Consider the following 11,890-nt stretch of genomic DNA (forward strand, 5'->3'; position numbering starts at 1 on the left):
CAGCCTTACAATAGAATTCCACTCAACACTTGAAAAGGAAATGAAGTAGAACTCTATGTGTCCATATGCAACACAAGTATGAGTTCTTGGTGGTCTTTGACTGAAGGGCATTGACTTTGCTATAAACAACTCAGACTAGACGACGGTGCTGTTTCCCGAGACGGGAAATATGGTCGTGATCAGTGGCTGGAATGGCCAACTCTGCTAGCCCTTTAGCAAGCAGTTGTCTCTGGATGCTCCCAGAGGGAGGCTGGAAGGCTTGCCAGTACCGCTCAGAACTTTGAGGCTTTTCCTGATCTTCCATGCTGTTTCCTCTAAAGTGTCACCAACTTCATTTACATTAAAACACCGAAGACTGGAGAAGGAAATGGCAACCCACTCCAGTATTATTCTTGCCTGGACAAGTCCATGAACAGAGGAGCCTGGCGGGCTGCAGTCCATGGGGTCGCAAGGAGTCGGGCACGACTGAGCGACTAACACTATGTGCCAAGAAGTGTTCTTAGAACTTCTAAGGGCTCTAGAGGTTTTAATTCATTTACTTCTCCTATCAATCATAAGAACATAGGTACTACTGTTTTCAGGTTTTACTACTGAGAAAACTGAGGTACAGAGGTTACTTGACGAGTGAGGATTTGGACCTAAGACCTCTGGTAGGTAGGGCCATCCTCCAGCCCCGAAGACTCGGCCGGGCAGCCATCTTGTTTGTGGTCCTCAAGGACTTCAGCTCCCGGCAGCCCTCGCGCCAGCAGTTCGCCACACACAACAAATCCCGGCGTGCCCCGGGCGGCTTGGGGTGGAGGGTTCTAGAAGGCGTGACGTGGGGTCGGGAAGCGGGCTCAGAGGCGGGTACCTCTCGGCAGTCGCTGTGGCCGCTGCTGCCGGGCCCGGGGACGCGGACGGCCGGGGCCGTGGGCGCAGCCTCCTCGTCTCCCCGGCCATGGCGGCGCTCGGCCGGCCGTTTAGCGGCCTTCCCCTGAGCGGTGGCTCGGACTTCCTGCAGCCACCGCCGGCCTTCGCCGGTCGGGCCATCCCGCCGGGGACGGAGGGCGCCGAGCTGGCCCCGCGGCCGGGACTTCGCGCCACCCCGAGCAGCTCCGGCGGGAGCGCGGCGCGCGGACGGTGAGGAGACCGGCGGACGGCGGGGGCGGGTGTAGGCTTCGGCGCGGGCTGGTTGACCCTTTTCGCGACCCTGGTGAGGGCTCTTGAGCCTCAAGTTGCGGATGAGGAGACTGAGCCCCACAGGCGGTTGCCGTAAATCGCGGAGGTCGCACAGCGCGGGTGTCCAGTTCCGACCTCGGCGCGCTTGCGCCGGGAGAAGTGAGGAGAGGTCTGCTCACCCGGGGCGTGCGGGGATGGGAGCCGGACCGACCCGGGCCTGGAGCTGCCCTGGGCGCGCACACGCCTCGCTCGCTCCAGACCGCGGCCCGGCAGCTGTTGTTGGTAACTTTCAGCGACTCTCGGACTCTTGAGTTTCCTCATCCTCAACTTGGGAGAGAAATGGGTCCTTCTAGTGGGATCATAAACTAAAGTGCTCAGCATGGTCCCTGCCCCATACGTTTTCCCTACGCTGGTCGCCCCAGTTTATCTCCCCCGGCCTTGACCGAATGAATTTAGCTTTCAGTGTGATTTTTGTCAGGACCAGCCAACACTTTTACCTGGCTGACCGTGTGACCTGTATATCCATCCCACAGGGCAAGGGAGGGGAGAGCTGATAGTGGGGTGGGCAAGATTATCGGAGCCTGAAAGTGGATGCTGAATGTACCAGCTCAGTAAATTTCTCAACTGACTGAGTTTGTTTGTTTGTTTTAACAGTATTTCAACTCACTGTAGAAAGAAACACAAGCGAGAGGAGGAGGAGGAGGATGAGTAAGTTTCAAGTGCTTTTTTAGTCACTTAATGGTCACTTAATTTAACCTATTTTATATGCGTAACTTTTTGTTTTTGAGTGAAAAGGTGGAACATTAGGTGTCTCTGAAAGGAGGCCCAAGGAACTGACAACACGGGTTGCCTTTTAGAGAAGTGAGCTGGGCAGGTCAGAGGGAAGCTTGTTACTGCATAAGTGATTGTCATGTTTGAACTTTGAGGCATACGAGTATTATTACATGCACAAAATTTTAAAAAATTCCCAGAAGGCAAAATCTTATGCTCCCAGTTTTCCCCAGAGGGTTATCCTTATTGCCTGTTTCCCTTTAAGGAAGATAATGTAAAAATGTGCAAGTTGATAGCTGTATAATTCTGGGGTTTTACATTTAATAGTAACATACTGTTAACACTGCAACACTGGTGTTTTCATTTTACTCTCCTGTAGCTTGTTACATATGGACACATAGAGTTCTATCTCATTTGTTTTTCAACAGTTGAGTGGAATTCTGTTGTAAGGCTAGGAATAGGTAATTAACCAGTCTCCGGGTGATTGAGTTTAATACTAACAAATCTAAAGTGACTGTTCTTAAGTTCTTTGTGTTTGTAATTAGATAAATGGATTCCTAGATGGGAAATTGCTCAATCTTTAAATGTATGCATTTTGAATTTTAAACAAGAGTTGTTGGCAGTTTATACTCCTTTAAACTTAGGGAATGTGTGTTTCTCCATCTTCTCATCAGAATTGTATTTTCAAACTTTTTGATCACCGCTTAACTGATAGGGAAAATACTGCATGTTATAGGCAGGCAGTCTAAAAAAGAAAATGAGTAAAAGACTTCCCCAAAGAAGATATCAAAATGACCAAACAAATGAAAAGATATTCGACCTCGACCTCATCAGTCTTTAGGGAAATGCATATTAAAAGCACAGTGAGAAACTACTCCACTACCAGATATTGGAGGGTTCTGTAACACCAGGAACTCACAGACACTACTGGATAAGAATGTAAATTGCTACACTTTGGGAAACAGTTTTGAATGAGTTGAAGGCACACATACCCATTTACCCAGCAGTTCTTTTTTTGACTATACATGCTCATCAGAAGACATGTACAAGAAAGTTTATGGCATCCTTGTTCATGATGGGTCAAAATTAACAGTATCTGGACATAATAAATTTTTGCTGAGTTTAGTTCAGCAAAAAAGAAACACTGAACGACACGTACCAACCCAGATGTGTCTTATAAGCATAGTAGGAACAAAAGAAAAATAGCACGAATGTATACATATTCAGTATAATTCCTTATATAAGGGTCAAAACCAGGCAGAACTAAAAGCTTTTAATATTGCATATTTATATGCATGATAATGTGTATTTTTTTTAAATGAAATGGTTGTAAAAGACAGTGTGTACCTACAGGGAGGAGGGAATAGAGTACCATTTAGGGATGCTGATGGCATTCTGTATCTTGAATATTACTTTCATGGATTTTTGTTTTATAATTATTATATGTATTTTTATGAGTACGAGCCTTTTATAATTAAAGAAATTAGATCACTTTTAATTTATGTTTTGTAAATTATATGCGATTTTGAACATCTTTTTCATTAAGCCATCTTTTCCTTTAAGCCATTTGTGTTTCATTTTGGGTGAATTCTTCATGTTTCTACAGATCTTTTATTGACTTATTGGTCTTTTTTATGTATGTTGTGTTTTCCCCAGATTTGTTGTCTTCAGCTTTTGTGTGATTTATTATTTTTTTTTTGCCAACAGAAACTTTTAATTTTCTCACCAGGTTGATACATAGACCTACAAGACAGTAGATTTGAAAGTTGCCTCAGTTTTAAAAAACATCTGAGACTTCTCTGGTGGTCCAGTGGTTAGGACTCCATGCTTCCAATGTAGGGGGTGGGGGTTTGATTCCTGATTGGGGAACTAAAATCCTGGATGTCACGTGGCATGGCCAAAAAATTTAAAATAAAAATCCTCTAGACCAGACAGTATTTACGTTCTTTATAGCTTTGGGATTGCTGTGGATGCACAAGGACCTCTTTGCTTTTATCTTTTGAAAGTGTGGAAGTGTTTGTTGTTTAGTCACGTCCAACTCTTTGCAACCCCATGGACTGTAGCCCAAGACTCTCCTCTGTCCATGGAATTCTCCAGGCAAGATTATTGGAGTGGGCCATTCCCTTCTCCAGAAGATCTTCCTGACCTAGGGATGAAACTGAAGTCTCCTGAATCGCAGGCAGATTCTTTACTGTCTGAGCCACCAGGGAAGTTTCCCAGGAGATTATTAAATAATTCTAATGTCATAAATAAAAAATTTGAAGTGTAAAAACCATTGACTTTAAAAGTTAACCATCTTTAATTTGCAGATGGAGAGATTGAGGCCCTGGGAGAATAAGGGACTGGAGAGTTGGATGTCGAATGCCCAGAAGTGTGTTGCCTGCTTGCCACTTCAGTGGCTTTTATCAGAACTTTAAAGTCTTTTATGTCCCATTTTCTCTGGGACTTAATCATCACTGATCTCTATAAAGTTGTTCTGCTCCTTCTTAGATGATTTCCTATGTGTATAACTTTTTCTTCTGTTTTCCAAAACATCGCATACCTTAGAACTATCCAAATATTACAGAAGTGTTTAATTTATGGAGAGACATTCTTAATACTTATGAGTTAAAACTAATTATAAGCTAAACATATGATTGAGATTGTGCTTGGTAATACCCAGGCAATAACGTACTTTTGGTCTAAATACTCAGAGCCGGGCTGGTTGTCTGTTCAGGACACCCCTCAGTAGTAAAGAATTGGCCTGCAGTGCAGGAGACAGGTTCGATCTCTGGGTCAGGAAGCTCCCCAGAGAGGGAAATGGCAACCCACTTCAGTTATTTGCCTGGAAAATCCCATGGGCAAAGGAGCCTGGCGGGCTACAGTCCATAAGGTCGCAAAAGAGTTGGACATGACTTAGTGACTAAACAACAACTAAATGCTGGGCATGTTGTAGTGCTTACAAATACTAGTTTGTGTTAAGAGCTTGAGCAGTTGAACTTCCTAACAAGGCAGGAGGTTTTAGTGAGAATCCTCTATGAAAAGCATAGAGGATACAGCATCTGTCTCTGGGATTTGGTACCCAAAATACAACTCACCTTATGTAACACTTTAGAGGGGGCACTTTAGTTTTCTACGTTCTTGTTTCCACATGTGTAAAGCCATCTGAATTGAACTCCTATGGTCTCAGTGAAGTGTAAAATTTTCTAGAAAGTGAAGATAGTTTATGTTGCAAGTTGGGAGAAAAATGTACCCCATTAGGCAGGGACCCATACAGCAAATGACAGCCTCTACCATTTTTGGCGAGAACCAAGAAATTAGCGATGTCATCTCCACCTGTAGTACTTGCTGCAGACCTGATGAAGCATGTATTTTTGCCCTAAGGGAATATAGGATGCCTGCAGACCACCTTCTCATATGCCCAGTGTAATGGAGCTGCAGCAGTATGAAAAAGTACGGCTGGCCCTGAATTGCTACTTTGTGATTCTTGGTTTCTTTACTTCCCACTTGACCTTTCCAGAGCTGAGTAAGTAAGAATGACTTTAAGTTCCCATATCAAACACTTCTAATCTGGAAAGGCAAAATCTTGGCAGGTGCAACCTAATTTGACAGATGTTAAGGGAAACATCTCAGGGTGGCTGTGAGAATGACAGAAAAGAAAATGTGTGATTTTCATCTTGTAATCACATACTGTCAGAAGAGGTTTTTCATAGCAGAATTTTATTAGCCATGGCGGTGATACATGTTTCATTTGTATTAGTCAGGATTTTCATTGATTTTTTTTTTTTTTTTTTTCAGTTGTCCAGTAAGAAAGAAAAGGCTAACTGAAGCAGGGCTCTGTGCTGGTCCTAATGACTGGATTCTTTGTGCACATCAGGATATAGAGGGTCATGGAGTAAATCCGTGCACTAGTGGCCTTTCTGCACCTGGCATGTTAGATGTTATTTGTGAAGAGATGGATCAGACAACGGGGGAACCACAGTGTGAAGTTGCCCGAAGGAGGCTTCAGGAAATTGAGGACAGGTAAATGGGCCGCATATCCGGCTGGCTTCTTGTTGTTCTTATGTAACATCTCCTCTCTTTCAAATTGGTCTAATTCATCATTTGGTGATTCCTTAATCCTCAGCCTGTCAAACTATTAAAAATCAAGAAGCTTAAAGTATGCACTTTAAATGTTAAAGTAAGCATTTTTCATAGAATTGTACTAAATATTTTCATTTACGATGTCTGAATATTAATTTTGTGGTTTAGGAGGGTTTCAGCCTTCAAATTTGATACCTTTTTGGTCAGATGTTGAACAGCTCTTGTGTATATACTTACTTCTCTCCAGAGTAGAGTTTAATACTTTACTTGACCTTCTGCTGTAGCGCCTGTTGAGTTTATCCTTTTTTATTTTAAAAATTTTGTCCAATTAATAGAATATATAAGTTTAACCAAATAATTTTTTTCTTTGTGTCTGCCTTTGTTTAGAATAATTGACGAAGATGAAGAAGTTGAAGCTGACAGAAATATTAACCGTCTCCCCAGCCTTGTCCTTTCTGATACCATGAAAACAGGTTTGAAGAGGGAATTTGATGAAATATTTACAAAAAAAATGATTGAGTCCATGTAAGTTTTGGTTTCTGGTTTCCATTCAACTCTAATCTTTTTTAAAAGTTGTTTTAAATTTCTTTTTGGCTGTGCTAGGTTTTCGTTGTGCACAAGCTTTCTCTAGTTGCAGCAGCTGGGGCCGCTCTCCAGCTGTGATGCTTTCTTGTTGCAGAGCACGGGCTCTAGGGTGCACAGGCTTCAGTGGCTGTGTTGCATGGCTTGATCCTCAGCTTGTGAAATACTGCTCCAGGGGACTGAACCCATGTCCCCTGCATTGGCAGTCAGATTTTTTACCCCTGGACCACTAGGGAAGTCCCCAGTATGATCTTAAAAGGAAGACTCATTGTCTCTAAACACTTCCTGATCACCAACCGAGTGAAAGCTCAGTAGGTTTTATGTTTAGCCCAGGTTGGAGACCTTTTCTTAGTTCATTGGGGTGAGTGGAATGCTGTGCAAGTGGGAATTGAAGTACACAGGAGTGGCTGCCTTGCTATTTACCCCTGGGTTGTTTTGAAGTCTGGAAATTCACTCATAGTCTAATACTTGGGGATGGGAGGATTAGCAAGAAAGAACCCATTCTCTCAGATTACTGTGATAGGTTGTAGGAACCACACTTGAAAACTACCTGTTTACGTGGCTCTCTGTTATCTTGGACCACCATTAAGACCTTGGAAAAAACTGAAAAGTTTACCAGCAGTCAAAAAAGTTATCACAAAGGCCACAGTCTAGAGCTTATACATGTATCTCACAGTGTGTGGCCCCTCAGGCCTTTAGCTCTAAGAGCCATTTTGCTCTTCATTTAGACCATTTGATGAGCTCACTTACCTGGTTTCCTCTGCCATCAGAGCAGAAAACAGACAGCAAGTGAGAGCAGAATAAACTCATGGCTGGTGAGCAGTGACTGCACAGTGTAAGGACAGTAGGGGAAGTGGAAGCGAGCATGAGACCCTGAAAGCAACGCAGCCTGGGCCCATCGACATAAAACTGACGGTAGCCTGTAATTAATGAGAATGACTTCGGTGGGCTCAAGTGGCCCTTATTCTGTAAAATACAGTTGTCTCTCAATATCCATGGGGGATTGCTTCTAGGACCCCTACAGATACTAAAGCCTGGGATGCTTGCGTCTCTTATATAAAATGGTCCAAATCAAAACCCCATAGATATGGAGGGCCAACTGTAGTAGGCAAGATATAAAGTGCCCTGTAGGTGTTTTCCTAGAAAAGACTTTCAGTAGACTTGGTACTGTGAGAGTAAGTGTCAGATATCTGAAAACTTCTCTTAGGCTGCCAGTCCTACTGGTACTAGGTAGATGATTGTCTTTAGACACTGTGGTTTCTCCTACTGCTGGATGTTAGCTCATGGGGGTTTTGCATTAGCCTCCTAGCTTGAGCTTATAATTAACTACCCAGCCCTGAGGGTGGGTAAATAGTTTAGCCACGAGTAAGCAGGTCACATTGCCCTCCAGTGTAAAGCATTGGCACTTGCTGCTCTTGGTAGTTTTCCAGAAGCTAACCTTTGTGGGGTGTTCTTCATTGTGTTTTATTTTGCCTTGCGCTTGGGTCCCAGAAACCATCAAACCACCACTAGATGAAATAGGTTGGGGTGTGGTAGACACAGATAGTGGCTTATTGCACAAAGCATTATATACTTCATAGCTGTACTAATAAGCAAAAGGCTTGCTGAGGTATTTTTAGTGTGTTTAGCCAGTGTTTCTTTTTATTTATAATGGTTTAGTACAAGATAATAACTGACATCTGCTAATACTAACCACAATTTAAGAAGAAACTATAATGTTAAATCAAGGGCCTCTGTTTTTCATATTGAACATTTATATTCTAATCACAGCATTCAGTGCAGCCAGTTGCTTTGCTTATAATGCATGTAGAACTCTAAAATTTTATGTACTTGAGTGGCCTTTGTAAAGATAAGTTTGGATTGTCATAATTCTCCTATTTTTATCACATCGCATCCGGTTTTGTTTCTTATTTTATTTTTTTGGCTGCCCAGATCTTAGTTGCGGCACGCAGCATCTTTTAAGTTGCAGCATGTGAACTCTTAGTTGCAGCATGTAGGATCTAATTCGGTGAACAGGAGTGGAACCTGGGCCCCTGCATTGGGAGTGTCTTCCCAATGTGGAGCCCCTGGCCCACCAGGGAAGTCCTCCCATCAATTTTTATATACTAGGTAGCAAACATTAGTTTTTCACCCTATGTCTTTTATTTCTGCTTTGTAAAGTTGTTGATACAAATATATATTTCCTGTCTTAGGAGCCGTCCTTCCATGGAGCTTGTGCTCTGGAAACCTCTCCCTGAACTCCTTTCTGATAAGCCAAAGCCGTCATCTAATGCTAAGAACTACACAGGAGAGAGCCAAACTAAGCATGCAGCTGCTGGCACTGCCTTTCCTCAAAGAACTGAACTGTTCTTGGAACCTCGGCCAACAGGGTTGCCTGTTTACAATAGTTTGGAGACAGCTGCTTGCACAGAAGAGGAGATGGAACTCTAGAAACCAGTTTCTACACTAAAGTTGTCACGTTGCAGAGGCTTATGTGTTCAGTCATGAGCCTGCTTGTACAATATAGGGACTTGAAAGTTTGGAAACGGGTGTAATATCTCCACCTGTGATTTGGGGTGGGACTCTGATTTTGGGTAGCCATTTCTTCAACTTCTTGCCAAGGAAACTTGTCTCAAGGGAAAAGCAGTTTTCTAGGGGGCTTATTAAAGGAATGTGAGAGTACATTCTGCAGAGTCAAGTGTAGAAGCCGTATGTGACTTTTAAGTCATCTGTCACATTGTCTAAGTCATTCAGATACTTGGAGAATATTCAGACACTTGAGTTGAAAAAGATGCATTAAAAAAAAAAGAGTGCTCTCCCTGCTACAACTGTGCCCTGACAGTTGAGCCACAACTTCAGATAAGTGAGCTCTGTTTATAATGGTGACTAGATACTACTGGGGAGGAGGAAGGTGACAGTAGCTTAGGCCTATTGCTGGGGAATTTAAGAGGCTCTGAAACTTGTGTATTAGTTGTCAGTTCAGTGTAGCTTTATTGATTAAATAGCCAGTAGTGCTGTGGCTCCCCTCGCCTCTGGCAGTGCAGTGGAAAACAAAACAAAATGTTTTCCTCCGAGGCTTTTTACCCTGTGCTGCTGTGGCTCCTCAGTTTCCCCCGCATAATCGGTAAACCCAGCTCTTCAGCGATGTTTACAGCCTAATTAACTTTGATAGTTTAGAAGATTGCGAGGTAACCAGTGTGTGAACTGGCTCTGGGAGAAGCATCCTTAGATAATCCTGAGGAAGTGCCGTATCAGCTCAGCCCAGCATATTATTTCAGTAGTTATAGAAATGTGCCTGTAGAAGCAAGTTGTTTTTTGGGTTTTTTTAATGTTAATTTAGGAAACGTTGACTGAATAATTAACTGAGCACATGCAAGTGACATTGAAATTTACTGAAATAGCCAGTTTGCCTGGTGCTTCAACTCTTTGTGCAGTAAGCCTAGAAGTTAACTAGAGAATAGCTTCCTGCCTGCCAGAAATCATCCGGAGGACCCTACCCAGGCTCAAGGTGTCCTCTTGAGAGTAACCAGGATTGAAGTATTTTTTTTCTCAGGAACAGCTCTTCTGCGTTGGCAAGGACTCAGTAGTACAAAGTAAAGTGACCGTCCCTTTAGTGCTACAGAATACCCACTATAACTTATTAAATGAGTGTAATACTGGCCCTTTTTATCAGACAGCAGACCACCCCAGTTCTTTTTGTTTTGTTTTCTGGGTTTCTTTTCTTTAGTAGGAATCACATACCTTGTATAGAAAAAATGGTTTATGCCAAGTAGAGGTGACTTTAGGAGGCAGCTCCCAGGCAATTTTGAAACCCATGCCGAAGTCCCTCCCCTTGTTACAGATGGCGTAGAAGTCACAAGTCTGTTAACTGGACTGTTTCTTCTGCCTGTAGTTCCTGCTTTTTCTATTTCTGTCTGGATAGTCAGGAAAAGATATAATGTTTAATATTTAAACAAAATATTTAATGTCTACACAGTAAAATTATTCAGACTTCAAACCAGTATTGAAACCAGTTGGAAACCAGCTACTAGTTTCTTAATCTCAGATTTAGAGATGAATGTAAACTGTGTTCTGTTGAAACGTGCACGTGTTTGATTCACGCCATGTCAGCTGCCTCTAGGTCATTGTTTAATGGGACCAACTTGTAACATTTGTAGCCTTAAAGAAGTCTCCAGATAAAAAGTTAGTTCTGCTACAGCTCATAAAGAGGAAGTGACTGCCTGGAATTTGGAGTTAGTCCCAGTGTTGAGGTGAAGAAGAGATGACAGTTTTCCAAAGGACACACACACACACTTACACTGTCCTCTGTAGGGGGGTTGGACAGGCCTGGGGTCCAGGTCTGTACAGTGAACAGTAGGAAAGAGCTCTCTGAACAAGGCTCTGATACCAAGGCTTTATGTAGGAGAGAACTAGCAGGATTCTATTAATTGAAATCCAGGCAGAACTTGTTTCAGGAGTTACTTTATCTGACACGATCATCATTTCTGCGGGAAACATGGATGTTCAGTGCACCTTTTTAAACCCGCATTCGTTTGTACAAAAATTTTCTTCATCCTTGTGGTGCTTACTCATCTGAGCCGTCTCCACAGGCCCCATGACTTGCTTTGTTTCCCTTTTTGTAGGGTAAGGCTTTTGTTTTTGCCTTAAGGTTTCCCTCGGGAATTAACAGGTCCTTTAATTTTGTAAAACTTTTACAGCATGGATCAAACATTGGCTTACTGTGCTAATGTTTGATGAGAAAAGGTTATCTAAAGCAGGTGAGCTTTAATGAACAAATGTATATTTCCTCTGAGTTTGATTAGGGTGTGTGTGGTTTTGTTTTTAATATGAAGAAAGTAAGTCCAGTTCTCACAGATATTAATCAAAAATTGCTACTCATTCTTGAAAAGGTGCAAATGTCCAATTAAAAAAAAAAAAGGGTGGTAGCTCTAACCATAAGAAGAATGTTTACCAGCAGGTTCATTGATTATTTTGGATCTGGAACTTGGCTTTGTTTTTTAAATAGTGATAAGAATTGTGGAATACTAGGAAAGTTCTGGAAGATGCTGTCAGTTTTACTTTAAAATGAGAATCTGGTGTTTCTGTATTGTTTTCAATAAAACTTAAGTGTTTTGGACTTTTTGAGGTATTTGTATTTCTGCATTTAAGTAAATTGAAATCAGCAAGTTTGGGAAAGTCCAGGAAGTAGGAAAAGTCCTTAATGTTCAGTAACATGGTCGTTCCTTTCTTGAGTTGACAGGTCACTGGGTGGCAGTATTGCCTGCATGTTTACAACCATTATTGGATAAACGTGGATCCCTATTTGTGGGTGGGCAGAGTTTTTGATGCAGTTACTTTT

The 11,890-nt window shown here is 42.4% G+C and overlaps 1 protein-coding gene across 3 annotated transcripts; it reads left to right on the forward strand.

Moving 5' to 3' along the window:
• Positions 1 to 937: 937 nt before the first annotated feature.
• On the forward strand, positions 938 to 11,576 carry CCDC117 (coiled-coil domain containing 117). Of its 3 annotated transcripts, XM_068989864.1 has the most exons (5): positions 938 to 1,119; positions 1,813 to 1,866; positions 5,707 to 5,931; positions 6,379 to 6,516; positions 8,766 to 11,576. In XM_068989864.1, exons 1-5 carry the CDS (start codon positions 938 to 940, stop codon positions 9,001 to 9,003), a joined length of 837 nt encoding a protein of 278 aa, XP_068845965.1. In that variant the 3' UTR covers positions 9,004 to 11,576. The 3 variants fall into 3 exon arrangements, with proteins under 3 accessions (XP_068845965.1, XP_068845967.1, XP_068845966.1); XM_068989866.1 differs by lacking the exon at positions 5,707 to 5,931; XM_068989865.1 differs by lacking the exon at positions 1,813 to 1,866.
• Positions 11,577 to 11,890: the final 314 nt, after the last annotated feature.

Source organism: Capricornis sumatraensis, chromosome 17 (assembly GCF_032405125.1).
Source record: "Capricornis sumatraensis isolate serow.1 chromosome 17, serow.2, whole genome shotgun sequence".
NCBI classification, from domain to species: Eukaryota; Metazoa; Chordata; class Mammalia; order Artiodactyla; family Bovidae; genus Capricornis; species Capricornis sumatraensis.

Bases quoted from the DNA above. Each gene is read 5' to 3' on its own strand.
- CCDC117 (XM_068989864.1), top strand. From the start codon at position 938: ATGGCGGCGCTCGGCCGGCCGTTTAGCGGCCTTCCCCTGAGCGGTGGC. The intron at 5,932-6,378 runs GTAAATGGGCCG...GCCTTTGTTTAG, and splicing joins CTTCAGGAAATTGAGGACAG to AATAATTGACGAAGATGAAG. The intron at 6,517-8,765 runs GTAAGTTTTGGT...TTCCTGTCTTAG, and splicing joins AAAAAAATGATTGAGTCCAT to GAGCCGTCCTTCCATGGAGC.